Genomic DNA, 19,794 nt, shown 5'->3' on the forward strand with positions numbered 1-19,794 from the left:
TTCACAAATGCAGTTTTCTAGATATCTTTACTGGAAATGCTACTGAAAGCAATTATCTTTTTGTTGAGAAGTCGAATCTCGTTTAAAACTTACATTTGTACTCCAATCTTATGTTTTGCAATTATTTTGCAGTAATGGCTTTTCGATAATAGGTACCAGAAGTGTTTTGAGAGCAGAAAGGCTTCCGAAACTCGTCAATTACCCATTCTGAATATGTAGGAACCTTTTTCCTTTCTTATAAACTAAATCTGACCTTCAGGTAGCTGCATCCCTTTTCGCAATAATGTTTCTTCTTTCAACGATGGTTACAAGGAAAATATCGAAAATACCGAAATCAAATTAATTATGATTGTTTCATTAACAATAATTGTCTCCAACAATGAAAGGATAAAAAATATAGAGAATTTACATATACTATTCATTAGGTACTTATATGTTCATTTGCCTTAGTTGGGTTTGGTTGATTTTTTTAAAAAAAGATATTAGATATTTTTATGATTATATTTATGTATATCTTTCAATATAGTAACACTGGGGATGGTGGTGCCATCTTTTGAACTAGAATCGAACTATTTGAAGGTCCGAAACAAGCTTGAACAAAGTAAGAAATAATTAAATAAATTTGAGACAGAAATCAGTAAAATACCGTAAACATTAAAATTCCTGTTCATTAAAATAAAATAAAAATTTAAAAAGAAAACAATTGTCCATTGGAATCTAATAGTATTCTCCATGAACTAAAATAAACAAAAAGACACACGTAAAGAAAATGCCACTGTTAAATTTCTGCCCTTCCTGCTGAACTAGTGATTAGCGCGTGTGCATTTGGTGCTTATGGTCCTGGGTTTGATTGCTGTCGGGAGAACAGGAACATTAATTTCACAATCATTTAGAAATGTTGATTCCTTGCATTTATAAAGCATCTTTCACCATCGAATTTTGTAGGTTGAATACGTCATAATAATTTTCAAGCCCATTTTGATGGCCCAAATAATTCGTTAAATACTTATAATTTTAAATCTTAGGAACATCATTCTCTTGTGGTTTTCAGCACCGAGACTCTATAAGACATTGAAACTCATAGTTTATTTAAAACTCCTTTCAGCGACTGTAGTTTAAGGTTGGAGATGTAACAGGCGATATGTCCAACCCATGTCTTTTTATCGAATGAAGAAGTACTAATTATTTACCACCCGTAATTCTATAGGTTAGAATATGGAGTAGAATCCGCATAATGCCATAACTGGAATCGAACCTGGCAGTATATATGGACTGAAAGAATTAATAGGGTCTTCAACTTGCCTCTAAATAGAGTTTTGAAAGACCATCATAATAGGTAAGTAAAACGCCATTTCTTAAAAAGGCAAAAACAAAATATTTTAAAACAAATATGTTTATTATTTAAAATACATTCTTAAGATTCCTTCAGTTTGTAATACATATTTGCACAATATTTTCTCTATAAAGTAAGCAATTATTTAAAGTGTCGTAGAAAATGAATGTTCACTGCTGTCGCTTCTTTTTCAGTTCCGCAAGTTCAGGAAATGATTCTTCAAAACTCTTGATTTGACCGTCTAATCCAGGAGTTTTAATTTGATTTACCTCGTTAACCGTCTCACCCATTTTTAAGCATCCGAAATACGCCGAACCTACAGAATACCCAAAAAGGTACATGGTGGCCTTCATACACAGTTTCAAAGTTTCTGTTGCTGTAACGTTGTTCATTGCCATACACCCTCTAACAACAACAAAGTCGGCGCATAATTCAGGGTCTTTGGTTAAATCTATGAAAAGAAGAAATCAAATTAATAAGATAAAACTTGCATAAATATAATAATTACTGCCCAGATTTTTATATGTTAAAAAAACTATAATATTTGTTATATGTGCTAAAAAATGAAAAAAATATTTGCTAAAAATTACAAAAATATTTAACAAAAAATAACAAGGAAAAGTACGGGAAAACGCCCAACATCAGAAAAATAAACACTGGTACTCATCAATAGCTCTATTCATCAGATGTTGAAATTCCATGGGCATTGCAGTGGATAACTAACGTCTTTTCTAAATTGTCCATCGTGAAGCCACGCCTATTGTCACGGAACAATGCTTTATATTGAGAAAAGGAACATTCTATATCACACGATGTTAACCTCGCGTATTTGAAAGTGAACAAATATTCACACCATCAACTTGACTTGTGTTTTGGCCTTCCAATACTTCAGATATTTTATATAGGGTTTTATAGCCAATTGTTTTCTCAAACAAATCCTTAATTTTTTCCTTATGATTTCAGCTTTCGAAGCAGAAAGAACATTCAGCTTTCTTTCAATGCAGTGTACTTCTTTTACCGAAATACTCAATGAATCTCCCGTAGTTTCTCGTTTCTTTATAGAGTGAGTCATAAAACCGAAATTGGGAGATTTAAGAAAGCGAAGTCACATTTTAAGCCATTGTCACTTACTAAATTTAGAACAATTTCAATGGATGAAGCATCGTCTGGGTTTAGTTTAGTTACTACAGATACAAATACTTCCAAATTTTCCGCATAATATAGTATTGTGTTAAGCCAGGTACCTCAGCACGTGATTAAGGGTGTTGGAGGAAGTGAAAGATTGGGATTTATTTCTTTGAAAAATTCAATTCTACTTGGCGATTGTACGAAATCTTTTTTCCAATTTGACACTAATTTGTCCACTTTAGGATAAAGGGTTTGGATTTTTTCACATAATGTAGGGCGTGCACGACATGTCACGTGAATCATATTAGGGTAGCAAACAGAAAGAGCTTCATCAGATTTCCTCATATAAGGAGCACCATCAGTCCGAAGAAGAATAACATTGTCATATTTCACACCAATCGCAACAAAATGTGCAAAAATTCATTGAACATCGTGGCAATTGTCACATGATTCGTAATTAAAAGTTCTTTGGAGGCTAGCAAGAAATATTATTTGAGTAGTAATGGCAGCACTTTAGGACACTTTTTGGCCCCTGGGTCCCTGCCTCAGGACCCATGGTCCCTGGCTGGGGTCAATGACCTAGGGGTACATAGGACCACCCCCTTTAAATTTTGGCAGGGGTACCATGGCCCACCCTAAATTTTGGCAGGGGTACATAGGACCACCCCCCTTAAATTTTGGAAATTGCCAAATCTAAAAATTTGGTATGGTAGCCTAGGACCACAGTATGTACCTCTATCCGTATTGGGGGTCTATGTCGTTCCCTTTTATGGGTAAAAAATTGCCAAAATTCAAATTTCGGGGGTTTTTCACCTAATTTATCCCCTTTGATGAGGTGTTATTACCTTATATAGTTATATAGGCGTATACAAGGGTCCATTACCTTTCATAAGACATGGGTATATTAATGCCCTCCTTGAAAAATTTGGGAGGGGTACCTTGGCCCACCCCTTAAATTTTGGAAATTGTCCAATTTCAACATTGGGTATTATAGTACAGGACCCTAATATGTATTATGATAAATTTGGGTGGTCCACCTCATTCCCTTTTAGGGGTACAAAACTGCCAAAAATATAAACGTAAGCAGTACGTTATACCACGTGTTTGGTTTTCGGCCTAATTTATGTGCTTGGATGGGTCCTATTACCTTATATAGTTATATGATCATGTATAGGGGTCTATTACCTATCATAAGACATAGATACATTTGTGCACCCCGGGAGGGGTACCTTGGCCCACCCCTTAAATTTTGGAAATTGCCCAATTTCAACATTTGGTATTATAGTACAAGACCCTAATATGTATTATGATAAATTTGGGTGGTCCACCTCGTTCCCTTCTAGGGGTACAAAATTGCCAAAAATATAAATATAAGCAATACGTTATACCACGTGTTTGTTCTTTTGGCCCATTTTATTTCTTTGGATGAGGTCCTATTACCTTATATGGTTATATGGTTATGTATAGGGGTCTATTTCCTATCATAAGACATAGGTACATTTGTGCACCCCTTTAAAAATTTGGGAGGGGTACCTAGGACCATCCCCCTTAAATTTTAGAAATTGCCTATTTTACACATTTGGTATAATAGTATAGGACCCTTATAGAGATTACTATAAATTTGGTTGGTTCACCTCGTTCCCTTTCATGGGTACGAAATTGCCAAATTTTAGTACAACCACGTGTTTGGTTTGGCTCAATTTATTCCCTTGGATGAGGTCCTATTACCTTATATAGTTATATGGGTGTATACAGGCGTTCATTTCTTATTGTAAGACATAGGTACATTTGTGCACCCCGGGAGGGTTGCCTTGGCCCACCCCTTAAATTTTGGAAATTGCCCAATTTAAACATTTGGTATAATAGTATAGAACCCTGATATAGATTTTATAAATTTGGGTGGTCTACCTCGTTCCCCTTTTAGGTGTATAAAATTGCCAAAATATAAACGTAAGCAATACGTTGTACCACGTGTTTGTTCCTTTGGCCCAATTTATTTTCTTGGATGAGGTCCTATTACCTTATATGGTTATATGGTTATGTATAGGGGTCTATTCCCTATCATAAGACATAGGTACATTTCTGCAACCCGGGAGGGGTACCTTCGCCCACCTCTTAAATTTTAGAAATTGTCCCTTTTAAACATTTGGTATTATAGTACTGGATCCTAACATGTATTATGATAAATTTTGGTGGTCCACCTCGTTCCCTTTCATGGGTACGAAATGCCAAATTTTAGTACAACCACGTGTTTCGTTTTTGACCTAATTTATCCTCTTGGATGAGGTCCTATTACCTTATATGGTTATATGGTTATGTATAGGGGTCTATTCCCTATCATAAGACATAGGTACATTTCTGCACCCCGGGAGGGGTACCTTGGCCCACCCCTTAAATTTTAGAAATTGTCCCTTTTAAACATTTGGTATTATAGTACTGGATCCTAACATGTATTATGATAAATTTGGGTGGTCCACCTCGTTCCCTTTCATGGGTACGAAGTGCCAAATTTTAGTACAACCACGTGTTTCGTTTTTGACCTAATTTATCCTCTTGGATGAGGTCCTATTACCTTATGGTTATATGGTTATGTATTGGGGTCTATTCCCTATCATAAGACATAGGTACATTTGTGCCCCCCCTTTAAAAAATTTGGGAGGGGTACCTTGGCCCACCCCTTAAATTTTAGAAATTGACCATTTTACATATTTGGTATAATAGTATAGGACCCTAATATATACTACTATACATTTGGATGGTCCACCTCGTTCCCTTTCATGGGTACGAAATTGCCAAATTTTAGTACAACCACGTGTTTCGTTTTTGACCTAATTTATTCCCTTGGATGAGGTCCTATTACCTTATATGGTTATATGGTCATGTATATAGGTTCATTTCATATCATAAGACATGAGTACATTGATGCACCCTTTAAAATTTGGGAGGGGTATCTTGACTCATCCACTCAGTTTTAGAAATTGTTTAATATAAGCATTTGGTATCTTCGTACAGGTCTTCAATATGTACGACTATAAATTTGGATGGTCCACATCGTTCCCTTTCATGGGTAAAGAACTACCAAAAATCAAATTTCGGAGGTTATTGACTCCTATTTAGCACGTTATATGGTTTATTACCTCTATATGTTTATGTTCTCTTTTAAATTTGGGAATTATAAAAATAACATAATTTGGTAAACGTTTTCTAGGACCCATTGGTGTTCCTCTTATGGCCAAATATTCAAAAATTTAAAGGTTATTAACCGGCTTTATTATTAAATGAGTACAGGATTTATTACTTTTCCATAAGACACGACACAGGTGTATTTGTGTATCAATCTTAAATTTTTGGGAGGGGTACATTTCTTATTGTCATATCAATAATTGGTAAATGTTCTTTGGGTAAATCATTGTGAAATATTAGTATGATCACGTGATCAGTTACTGACCTATGATGGGATTAGGAGTCCAGGACATTGGTACATTTAAACTTTGTAGGATAATTTGAGAATGCGTCATTGGAATTGATTATTACAGCCAAATATAAACGTAAGCAATACGATGTACCACGTGATTGACCTTGAGTTTTAGAAATCTGATAGCTAACCTTATTGAATCTTATGACTCATAGTCTTAAGGGAATACATGCTACAACACTGGCAAAGTTATTGTTGATGCAATTTGATTGGTTGATCACTATCTTTCGTGCAATCTGATTGGCTGATCACTATCTTTCGTGCAATCTGATTGGTTGCTGATTTTCAAATCTTAGCTGCATTCAGTTTTAAGTTTTGTTTAACATTTAAAAATCTTGGTTTCGTTCAACATTTTGCACTCACTGATAAATATGATCAAAACCGTTTATTTGTTAATCGAATAGTTAAAAACCGGATAAAGTTTGACGGTTAACCGTGAAACGTAAAAAATTTTTTCACTTTGAAAATTTTTTGTTTGAAAACTCTTGTTTCAAATTTGTGTTTGAATTTTTTTGTTTCAGAATTTTGTTTGAAATTTGTTTCAAAATTTTTTTGAAATTTTTTTTGTTGCAAAATTTTGTTTGAAAATTTTTTGTTTACAATTTTTTTGTTCGAAATTTTTGTTTTGAAATTTTTCGTTTCCAATTTTTTTTGTTTAAAATTTTGTTTCGAATTTTTTGTTTTGAAATTTTTCGTTTCCAATTTTTTTTGTTTTGAATTTTTTTTCAAAATTTTCGTTTCAAAAAATTTTGTTTCAAAGTTTGGTTTGACATTTTTTTAAAGATTGTGCACTCATTAGTAAAGAACCGGAACTGTTTAGAACAAAACCTCTGGCAACATTGTGGTGCAATAGTACACGTCAGAACATGGGGCTGTACTTGAAATGAAAAAAACACAAATCATTGAAATGGATCATTTTATTACACTCCACATACATCCATACCAGATATATGATCTGGATATTGTCGATACAATGTATTTTGAACTTCTTGCACTAGTTTGTCTTTAGCATATAATTTTAATTCCAGTTGAAGTCTTTTAAGGTCTATTGCAATATCAATTGGTGGAAACTCAATGTCCATTTGATCACAAATAAACTGTTTATCAATACAGGTATGCACCCACGAACGATGTTGATAACCATCACAATATCTAGATACATGTTGTACAATATGCATAACACATTTTTCAAAATAGTACTTTTTCAGGAATATACTTGTTTTGTTGCACACTTCCACTGCATGTTTCACACACTGAAATACGCTGATGAATTTGCTCCATTCTGTTTCCGTTAGATACACCATGTTGCGAGGGACATGGAATGTACTCTTTTTACGTAACAGCACCATCTTCTCTTCGAGGACTGTACGCATCACCACTTCATGATTTGAGCCTAATGATTTGACTATGGTCACATTTAGCTCATCATGAAAATAATCGTTCATTTGGTCGATTCGTGAACATAATATTTGCCATTCTTCACAGGTCAGTTGTACACCAAATTGTTCTGCTTTGCCCAATCGAATCACTGGTTCAAATGTTCTAGCACTGATACCAATCATCACATGTTTTGTTTGAAATATATTTATTGGATAATAGCTTGCGAAGATGAACTCTTTATCGTTAGAAGTACACATCTTTCCTCCTGAAAAGCACTTGCTCAAATGATATCACGGTATTGGTTGATTTATAGAACTACGGCTGACGTCATTGGAAAGGAATGTGCTGACGTTTGAATTCATGGCTTTATCACAGTTGCTGACGTCATGCTGACCAACCAAATTCATACAACTATGTCTAATGTGCTGACGTTTGAATTCATGATTTCATCACAATTGCTGACGAATCCGCTGTGTACTAAATTCAAGTTGATGACTTCGACCCAAGAATCCTTTGTAACATAAAGATACAGATCCAGTATTTAAGAAACGCAGCAGTTCTTCTTGTTTTGATGCTTCCATGGGTAAATATCTTGCTGGTAAAATTATATTCTTATCATTTTCAAGCTTCACTACGATTCTTAATCCAAACTTTGTAGGGATCATTTGGCTAGCTAAGATTCTATAAGGTACATTCTGTTGTAAATCAGTAATCTTGGTAAATGATTTCATCACTTCACGCGTGTTTAGAAACTGCAGACAAGTAGCCATGATGACGTTATCATGAATACTAACTCGAACGATACTTATATATGATGAAAAACTGATGACGTTGCATTAGCATGTTCTGACGTGTACTATTGCACCACAATGTTGCCAGAGGTTTTGTTCTAAACAGTTCCGGTTCTTTACTAATGAGTGCACAATCTTTAAAAAAATGTCAAACCAAACTTTGAAACAAAATTTTTTGAAACGAAAATTTTGAAAAAAAAATTCAAAACAAAAAAATTTGGAAACGAAAAATTTCAAAACAAAAAATTCGAAACAAAAAATTTTAAACAAAAAAAAATTTGGAAACGAAAAATTTCAAAACAAAAATTTCGAACAAAAAAATTGTAAACAAAAAATTTTCAAACAAAATTTTGCAACAGAAAAATTTTCAAAAAAATTTTGAAACAAATTTCAAACAAAATTCTGAAACAAAAAAATTCAAACAAATTTGAAACAAGAGTTTTCAAACAAAAAATTTTCAAAGTGAAAATTTTTTTGCGTTTCACGGTTAACCGTCAAACTTTATCCGGTTTTTAACTATTCGATTAACAAATAAACGGTTTTGATCATATTTATCAGTGAGTGCAAAATGTTGAACGAAACCAAGATTTTTAAATGTTAAACAAAACTTAAAACTGAATGCAGCTAAGATTTGAAAATCAGCAACCAATCAGATTGCACGAAAGATAGTGATCAGCCAATCAGATTGCACGAAAGATAGTGATCAACCAATCAAATTGCATCAACAATAACTTTGCCAGTGTTGTAGCATGTATTCCCTTAAGACTATGAGTCATAAGATTCAATAAGGTTAGCTATCAGATTTCTAAAACTCAAGGTCAATCACGTGGTACATCGTATTGCTTACGTTTATATTTGGCTGTAATAATCAATTCCAATGACGCATTCTCAAATTATCCTACAAAGTTTAAATGTACCAATGTCCTGGACTCCTAATCCCATCATAGGTCAATAACTGATCACGTGATCATACTAATATTTCACAATGATTTACCCAAAGAACATTTACCAATTATTGATATGACAATAAGAAATGTACCCCTCCCAAAAATTTAAGATTGATACACAAATACACCTGTGACGTGTCTTATGGAAAAGTAATAAATCCTGTACTCATTTAATAATAAAGCCGGTTAATAACCTTTAAATTTTTGAATATTTGGCCATAAGAGGAACACCAATGGGTCCTAGAAAACGTTTACCAAATTATGTTATTTTTATAATTCCCAAATTTAAAAGAGAACATAAACATATAGAGGCAATAAACCATATAACGTGCTAAATAGGAGTCAATAACCTCCGAAATTTGATTTTTGGTAGTTCTTTACCCATGAAAGGGAACGATGTGGACCATCCAAATTTATAGTCGTACATATTGAAGACCTGTACGAAGATACCAAATGCTTATATTAAACAATTTCTAAAACTGAGTGGATGAGTCAAGATACCCCTCCCAAATTTTAAAGGGTGCATCAATGTACTCATGTCTTATGATATGAAATGAACCTATATACATGACCATATAACCATATAAGGTAATAGGACCTCATCCAAGGGAATAAATTAGGTCAAAAACGAAACACGTGGTTGTACTAAAATTTGGCAATTTCGTACCCATGAAAGGGAACGAGGTGGACCATCCAAATGTATAGTAGTATATATTAGGGTCCTATACTATTATACCAAATATGTAAAATGGTCAATTTCTAAAATTTAAGGGGTGGGCCAAGGTACCCCTCCCAATTTTTTTAAAGGGGGGGCACAAATGTACCTATGTCTTATAATAGGGAATAGACCCCAATACATAACCATATAACCATAAAAGGTAATAGGACCTCATCCAAGAGGATAAATTAGGTCAAAAACGAAACACGTGGTTGTACTAAAATTTGGCATTTCGTACCCATGAAAGGGAACGAGGTGAACCAACCAAATTTATAGTAATCTCTATAAGGGTCCTATACTATTATACCAAATGTGTAAAATAGGCAATTTCTAAAATTTAAGGGGGATGGTCCTAGGTACCCCTCCCAAATTTTTAAAGGGGTGCACAAATGTACCTATGTCTTATGATAGGAAATAGACCCCTATACATAACCATATAACCATATAAGATAATAGGACCTCATCCAAAGAAATAAAATGGGCCAAAAGAACAAACACGTGGTATAACGTATTGCTTATATTTATATTTTTGCAATTTTGTACCCCTAGAAGGGAACGAGGTGGACCACCCAAATTTATCATAATACATTTTAGGGTCTTGTACTATAATACCAAATGTTGAAATTGGACAATTTCCAAAATTTAAGGGGTGGGCCAAGGTACCCCTCCCGGGGTGCACAAATGTATCTATGTCTTATGATAGGTAATAGACTCCTATACATGATCATATAACTATATAAGGTAATAGGACCCATCCAAGCACATAAATTAGGCCGAAAACCAAACACGTGGTATAACGTACTGCTTACGTTTATATTTTTGGCAGTTTTGTACCCCTAAAAGGGAATGAGGTGGACCACCCAAATTTATCATAATACATATTAGGGTCCTGTACTATAATACCCAATGTTGAAATTGGACAATTTCCAAAATTTAAGGGGTGGGCCAAGGTACCCCTCCCAAATTTTTCAAGGGGTGCATTAATATACCCATGTTTTATGAAAGGTAATGGACCCCTGTATACGCCTATATAACTATATAAGGTAATAACACCTCATCAAAGGGGATAAATTAGGTGAAAAACCCCCGAAATTTGAATTTTGGCAATTTTTTACCCATAAAAGGGAACGACATAGACCCCCAATACGGATAGAGGTACATACTGTGGTCCTAGGCTACCATACCAAATTTTTAGATTTGGCAATTTCCAAAATTTAAGGGGGGTGGTCCTATGTACCCCTGCCAAAATTTAGGGGTGGGCCCTGGTACCTCTGCCAAAATTTAGAGGGGGTGGTCCTATGTACCCCTAGGTCATTGACCCCGGCCAGAGACCATGGGTCCTGAGGCAGGGACCCAGGGGCCAAAAAGTGTCCTAAAGTGCTGCCATTACTACTATTTGGAAATGATTTCATCATTTTTCAGTACACTTACTTTTACATTTCCCATTTTTCTAACAGTAACAGAATTACTAGTTTCATCAATCACCCATTTTTTTTTTCGTTTTCACATACGGACCTAATGTGTGTTAATGTGTCTTCCTAGCACTTAGGTAGATAGTTTATCCAAAGCGTTGACTCATTTGAAGGACTTAAGTTCGTATATTTGGCAAAAAAATTTCGCAGCTCAGGTTTCTTTACCTTACACAGGGGTATGTCAGCAGAAACGAACGCTTTACATAAATCTAAATATATTGTGTATTTGTTGTGACGCTGGAAGATGAGTTGAGTTTATTTTGAGTTTAACGTCCCTTTCAGCAACGAGGCTATACGGGACCTACTGATTACCGTGGAATCCGAACAACATCGAACCCGGGTCTCCCACGCCAAAGGCGTGTACGCTAATCACTTAGCCACGAAGGAACTCCGCTGGAAGATGAATGTGCAGTAGATTCTCTGATGAGAACTTGTCGCGATGAAACACGTGACGCAGCAGCTATATGTTTACTACCTGACAAGTATTGCACTAACTGGAAACGTTGATTTCACTTTTCTAAGATGTTTCTAACACGGTTGACAAAATATGATTTTACTGTGGGTGGTAAAAATGTTTTTAAATTCTAGTATGTAGTTTCCTAAACGTTCATGTACTCCCATGCGCAAAAAAATTGCGCGTATACTGTAACTCACGATTTTTCGCAATTATTTCATTTTCCTTATGTTTATGGGTAAAATTCAGTTATTAGTATGTGGAGATAATAGAAAGCAATCCATCTAAGGAGATATTTCCAAAAAAATATAATAAAATCATAAAAATATAAGCAAAAAACAAAATTATGTTCGGTTTTGTGTATACTGGCAATAATGTTTTCGAGGGAATTTTTGGAGTAGCACAGCACGATTGTAGAGGGAATTACAAAATTAGTAACAGAATAGGGGGACAGTTAAATCAAGGAACAGGAAAGTGGAGTAAAATATTGCATTTATTGGCTTAAATCTAGGGTGTAAATTGTCTGCCAAATATAAATTAGCTTCTGTAACCAAGATGTACGGAAATATATAAACAAAGAGAAAAACTGTTGTCTTAAGTTTGGAAGTGACATGCTCTATAGCCATGAGCATTTATTTCTTAAGAGAAAGATAGGTAACAAAAGAAAGTCTGTGTGGTCAAGTCGGTAGAGTGACGGATTAGTAATTCTTTTACTGTTTTGACCCCAGATCGAATCCCATCCGATCCAGTTCAATTTTTTTTTTACAAAACATTCTAGAAAGTGTATAATTTTTATGTTAAAAAGAACCGAAACAATATAATAATGAAATAACTTTTGGTTTTTCTGATGACGTATTTATTCAGAATTAACTTATTATTTATTACTAATAGCGATTGTTTTTAGTTTATGGTATGCTTAATTATTCCCTCTCCGTTTTTTTTAACACACAGCAGAAGTAACTTCAATCTTCAACTCACTGCGAGTGTGTGTGTAAAAAACAAAACAAGCGCGACCTGCAGCTTTACACACAGCGTGACGAACACAATCACAGCCATAGCTCGTTGTCTGTTCTAGTGTTTCTGTGTGTGTGTGTGTTTCTTTATAGAGTATTGACTCTCTCTCTCTCTCCTTTTGTTTCATATGAAGTGCAACAAATGCAAGTCTGTGTAAAAAAATCAAGAATGCTTTCTTTAAACAAAACTAAATTTTACAGCTCTCTTTGTGAATAACACGAATGCTTCCGACGAATTATACAGTAGCGTGAAAAACTGATAATAAAATGATCTAACATGCATAAGCTTCTTTTTCTTTAATAATCTTACAATATGGTATAACTCGCTTGTTCCGAAAAGAAAAATCCAAAAGAGATACTTTGACAGTGAATTTTTTCCCGACGATTTGCTTTAAAATTACTCGATATACTGTCAAAATTACAGATAGAAGAGTTTACCTTTGAGGGTAAGCTTTTCCCGATGACCTTCCTAAAAACACTCAGGAGATGTTTGTTGTTCATATTTTTTAAATACATGTGACATAAATAACCTAGCTATATGGTATAATTCCCTCATCCGGAAAAACTAGAAATGGTATATTACTTTTGACAGTAAGTTTTACCCTGCGAGTTTCTCAAGAACGACTCAGGCGATTGTGTTGGTATTTCATAAATAAATGTTTTACGAAAACACTAACAATATAGCATAGCTCGTTTGTCCTGAAAAGATCCACAAGGGATAATTTATTCTTGGGGGTGACTTTTTTCATGATTTTCTCAGAAATTACTCAGACGCTTTTGCTTATAGTTCACATACAATTATATTCTTAATAATTCAAATATATGGATCGAGTTATTTCTAACGAAAATATGACCAATGGGTACTTTACTTTTGGACCTGAAGTTTCTTCTAGCAATGTTTTCCAAAACATTATTTTATTCGCAATTTCCCAAATAAATGTTTCAATAATAGTTACAGCCTAACGTAAGTCAGTGTAAAAAATTCGAGCGAGAAAGTACAGTGCGTTTGCTCCGTATCCTTTCTTAAATATATTTTTAATGTTACACCTAATCACAATTTTCCGAACAAAATCGAAACTTCTTTTTAAATGTGCCTTGTTGTGGTCAAATGGTTCAAGTGCATTGGTTCTGGATTTGATTTCCAGTGAGAGCTAGTGTATTTTCATCTAAGAGATGTGACACGTCGGTGCAAAGAAAAAAGTGTTTAAATAAGCCTAACCAAGCTAATCAACAAAAGAAATAATACAATGTTACGAAATTATCGTAGAAACGTTGTTAATATTAGGTAGGTGCGACTGAAATGTCCAAACGATTATTGTCAATTCCAAAGGCCTTTGTTTTCGTCCTGCGGGAGCTCATGTGGTTCGGATTCTACATTAATCAGTAGGTCCACGTCTCATATAGCCTGGCTGCTGAAAGGGACGTTAAACTCAAAATCACATCACACATTTTTGTTTTCGCCTTTGTTTTAAATGTCTCTTCATGAGCTCCTTAGTGGCTAAGCTGTTAGCGTACGCGCATTTGGCATGGAAGACCCGGCTTCGATTCCCGGCGAGAGCTCACGTGCTTCGGAATCCACGTTAATCAGTAGGCCGACGTCTCATATAGCTTCGTTGCTGAGCGAGACGTTAAACTCAAACTCAATGTCTTTGTTCATAAATGTCTTTGTGTATGGTTTTGCATATACGTGGCATGGACATTAAATTTTGATTTCTACGCCATATGTATCTAATTACATACATAGCTATAGAACGAACACAACAAACTTGGAATATCTACATTGTTTGCGTATGGAAAATAATCACGCTCTACTGTACAGGACAGCCGTGTGTATGGAATTCCATACACACGGCAATCAACGTATTAAGAAATGTATAATAATAAGAATTAATAATAGTAATAGTAATAATAATAATAATAATAATAATAATAATAAACAGAAAACGATACGATCACTTACATAATTTATAAATATAAGTTAACATTTAATAAGCATATAACTGCAATGGAATTAAGTTGTTTCTCTCTCTCCCTGAACGCGACAGCCCTTATTGTGCTAAGGCGTAGAAGGGAACTTGTGGCACTCACGATTTGGAGCGGTGTGTGATCACAACTTCGGATCCCTTTGTTGTTAGTCCTAGCTTTCTAGACGGATGCAGTTATTCGTCCAAGAGATGTGACGTAGAACATACAAGCAAATAGATTTTGTATTACTATTAAAGTAAATAATTATACTCATTCCCTCAATGTGATACTTGTGGTTGCTTAACCGTATACAGACAGCTGATCCATGGAAGAATCGTTGATAATAATAATAATAATAATAATAATAATAATAATAATAATAATAATAATAATAATAATAATAAATAACAGAAGCTCGACAAATATTCTTGCAAATAATAGGAAAAAGTTTGCGTCACACAGTTCACTTTGCTGGACACACCAGTGTGCCGCGTTATACCGATTGTGGCACACTGGAATATAGGGTATGTTTTTCTTTTATTTCTTTTATTTTTTTCCAATTATTCCAACTGCTTCAATTGAAATGGATCTATAATAATAAGAGAGTGAATTTAGTCTTCTTACCCTTCGATTTAGAAATAAGGTTCGCGAGAATTTCATAAAAGAATAATATACTCAGAATTGTATATAGTAGTTTGTTTTATTCGAAATTACATACTTCCTGCAACTGTTTTTTGATTGAAATGATTTGAAATGAAATCTTTAAGTTTTACGTCCCACGAATATGCCGGATAGGCTAAAGGAGACAGTGATGATAAGAAATGAATGAAATGATCGAGTGAAGAAAGTGGGATAAAACGGGAGAACCTCGAGAAAACCCACGCACAGTGTTTGTCCAGCACAAGGTTCACTTGGCGCGAGCATAGATCGAACCAAGGACTCCATGCACCAGAGGTGAACGCTCTACCACTGAAACACCGTGGGCTCTGAAATTACTTAAACAATAAAGGGACTACTTTATGAAAACTTGATGACGAACACATTTGTTAAAAAATACCAGCTTTTCGTGAAATATTGCTTATAGACAGGGGCGGATTAAGGCTTTTGGGGACCTAGAACCGACTGTTTTAAGGGGGCCCTATGTTAAGAATAGTTCCAGTGCATAAATTTTCTTTTCTGCCTTCCAAAGCCTCATAGGCTTATGGAACTACCGAGAACTATGCTGTAATATTTGAATGTGCTCCAAGTTTAGAATAATTAGGTTAGTTAAATTCATTATTAACAATTAAATAATTGCATTCATTATTAACAGGTAAATGCTGCTGGTAGCAAGACTTAAATCTAGCGATACCGCGAGCGTAACGAGCGGGAAAAAAATAGCATCGGTCTGAAGCCTATAATATAATAAGTTGATTACTATATTTTAGTACGTATTAAACATAGGGATTTTAAAGGGCCCCCTGAGCTTAGGGCCCCGAAGCCTGGGCTTCATTGGCTCCGCCCTTAATCCGCTAATGCCTATAGATTATAAATTAAAGGGGACGGGCCGGGTCCGTTCTAAAAATTCCGGCCCGTGCAGACCTCTAGTCTCTGTGTATATGCTATCTTTGAAAATACAGTAGAGTTTCGCTTATCCAACATGAAACAGGCAGGCAGAACGCCGGATAATATGGATGTATTAAGGAAAGACCTATTAAAAGTCAAACTATGATATAATTTTACATATTACGCATCTAATTATCATGTTTTGCAAGAAACAAATACAATGCATTGACTCAGTGACGTATCCAGCGTGAGGTCCTGGAAGCTGTCCCTTACCAAACCTCAAGCACTTTTTAATAAACCTACTTTTTCCCTTTTGAGGTTCTTTTATGTCAGATTACTTTGAGTCAGTGTCCAAACTGTGGACAATGCGTTGTTATAATTCTAACAAGTAACACTTCCCAAGTGTAACACTCCGATTTTGATAAAATTTGGCAGGTAGATACTACACGTAAAATAAACAAATAGGTACTTCTTTATTTTTTGCTGAAAAACGGTTTTAGGGGGAAAAAACCCTCACCCAAAATTTTGAAAGTTGTCGCCCGAAAGGCAAAAACAAAGTGGACCAAAGTGAACGAAATTGTGAACAGATATTGCGGACATAAAATTAGGAAATACGTGTTTTGTATTTTCCTGGAAAAAACGGTTAGGTGGGGCACAGACCCCTCCAAACCTTTGATCATGAAATATCAAAAGTGCTAATAACAGTATGCCAGAAGTGCCTAAATTTACACGAAGAATTGGAACAAAACTTTGTGTTAGTACAATAAGCAAAAAATAAACAAATACGGCTTTTTTATTTCCTGCGAAAAAACGGTTTTAGGGGGCAAAAGGTCCCACCCAGAATTTTGAAATTGGACGCAAGAAAGGCAAGAAGAAATGGACCGAACTGAATGAAATTGTTCACAAATGTTGTAGAGGTAAGATGAGGGAATACGTGCTTCGTATTTTCCTGAAAAGAAAAAAAAAAAACTGTTGAGTGGACCGAGGCGTTGAGTGTCGGAAGGAGAGGACCGAAGAGAATGAAATTGTCTGTAGATATTGGATATGAAAAATAAAGCCTCTCGTGTTTCACAAGCTTCTCCATCAGATTTCTTCAAATTTGGCAGATCAACAACAAGCACAAACAGTTAGCATATTTTGTAGTATTTCACGAGGCAACTTTAACCCTTATACTGTTTTTCCGCATAAACAAAAACACGTGCCGATTAATTTCCTGTTTGTTGTTGATGTGCCAAAATTGATAGGGACATCTTAAAAACACGAAAGTCCTTATTTTACATACAGTCTATACAATATCTACACACATTTTCATTTGCTTCGGTCCATTCCTTCCTCCACTTTTACGGTAATATTTACTTTTTTTTTTTGGAGGGGCTCTAGGCCCCAATACTGTTTTGTCATACAAATTAAAACGCATTTCATATATTGTTTTGCAAATTGTCCCTATACGAAGTTTCGTTGCAATTCTCCATACTCTTTAGGAACTTCTGACGTATACTTATTTGCATTTTTAATATTTCGTAATCAACAGCTTAGAAGGTCCGTTCCCCACTCAACCGCTTTTTTTCCAGGAAAATACGAAACACAATTACCTCAATTTACGTCTAGAATATCTATGCACGATTTCAAAATTTTGGGTGGGGAATTCTGCCCCCTAAAACCATTTTTTCGCAGAAAATAAACCCGTATTCGTTTGTTTTTTGCGTATTGTCCCTACACAATGTGTCGTTCAAATTCTTCATGTCCTTTAAGCACTTCTGACATACTATTATTAGCACTTTTGGTATTTCACGATCAAAGTTTTGGAGGGGTCTGTGTCCCACCCAAACGTTTTTCTTTTTTTTGCAGGAAAATACGGAACACATATTCCCTCATTTTTCGTCTGCAATATCTTTGCACAATTTCATTCATTTCGGTTCACTTCTTCTTGCCTTTCGGGCGTCAACTTTCAAAATTTTGGATGGGGGCTTTTGCCCCCTAAAACCATTTTTCCGCAGAAAATAAAAACAGGTATTCGTTTAGTTTTTGCGTATTGTCCATACACAAAGTGTCGCTGGAATTCTTCGTCCTTTACACACATCAGACATATTGTTACTAGCACTTTTGATATTTCATGATCAAAGGTTTGGAGGGGTCTGTGCCCCACCTAACCGTTTTTCCAGGAAAATACAAAACACGTATTCCTTCATTTTACGTCTGCCATATCTGTGCACAATTTCGTTCACTTTGGTCCACTTTTTTTGTCTTTCGGGCGTTAACTTTCAAAATTTTGGATGAGGGCTTTTGCCCCCTAAAACCGTTTTTCCGCAGAAAATAAAAAAAACATGTATTCGTTTATTTTATGTGTAGTATCTGCCTGTCAAATTTTATCAAAATCGGAGTGTTACACTTGGGAAGTGTTACTTGTAAGAATATACCGTAATGCCATTGATACCAGGTGGAATTAAAGAACACTTTTAAATGGGATTACAATTTCGTTTCCGTTCTGTTTATAACATTACTGTATTAGAACGATACACTCATTGCCAGTTGCTATTTTTGTTATGTGATATACATAGCAGACAGTTTTCCTTACATGTCTCTAGAAAATATTTTTTTTATTTCGTTTGTGTTAGAATGCAGTTTGACCGGTTCATAAATGAAAAGTAAGAAATGTTTAAGAGAAATACAGAACTGTTGCATTATTATTATTATTATTATTATTATTATTATTATTATTATTATTATTATTATTATTGATATTTTTGAAACATTAGAATTACATGCTTACGATCTTTCGTGTCGGACCCCCTCCGAAAAGTAAAGCTGGATATGTGCCTGCACTGAATGATAGACGTATGAGTCAAGGTATAGACGGGCGTGCTAGGCGATCGAGTCCGGAGCATCAAAAACAGACTAAGACCACAACTTGCAGTTTTTCTTGCCGATTGATGCTGCTTTTTACCTGCTATGATATGTCGGATAATAATGTGAAATAAACGAAGGTCAAGACCATGGCGTATTGGTGTTTCATGCACCTAGACCTGTAAAATATTTGTGCCGAAAACATCTTTCATCCACTAGCTAAATTTGTGGGTATGATCGCACATCTTGCCTTATAAAGTATAGTTGTATAAAGAATATATATAGCATGCTAAAAGCCTAAAGACCAAATTCAATGATTTTCTATAGTTTTCTTTTTTAATAACGGGAAACTTGTTTATTTTATCACGATAAATCACGTTTGATACTAAGATGTCTGTTTCTGTCTATATATATTTTTCATACTTTATTGGAGACAAATTTGTTTTTTTTTTTCAAGAAAAGAGGATGATAAAAGAAGCTATATAACAGCATAAACTGAAAGCAATGGCTATTACTAATAGTACACTAATTCTAAATAAATACGTCATCAGAGGAAACAAAAAGTTTTTTCTTTATTGTATTGTTTCAGTTTTTATTAACATACAAATTATACACTTCTATAATGTTTCGTAAAAAAAATGAACAGGATCGGATGAGATTCGATCTGGGGTCAAAACAGTATAAGAATTACTAGTCCGTCACTCTACCCACTTGACCACACAGACTTTC

At 34.8% G+C, this 19,794-nt stretch overlaps 1 protein-coding gene across 1 annotated transcript in view; it reads right to left on the reverse strand.

Moving 5' to 3' along the window:
- Window positions 1–1,430: 1,430 nt before the first annotated feature.
- LOC145679767 (uncharacterized) overlaps window positions 1,431–19,794 on the reverse strand; it is a 69,934-nt gene continuing 51,570 nt past the window's right edge. Inside the window, exon 5 of the mRNA XM_081750323.1 lies at window positions 1,431–1,784. Coding sequence (XP_081606449.1) covers window positions 1,504–1,784 — 281 coding nt within the window. The 3' untranslated portion in view covers window positions 1,431–1,503. The remainder of the gene's footprint in view (window positions 1,785–19,794) is intronic.

This window comes from Thermobia domestica, chromosome 2 (genome assembly GCF_964235325.1).
Source record: "Thermobia domestica chromosome 2, izTheDome1.hap1.1, whole genome shotgun sequence".
Classification (NCBI taxonomy): Eukaryota; Metazoa; Arthropoda; class Insecta; order Zygentoma; family Lepismatidae; genus Thermobia; species Thermobia domestica.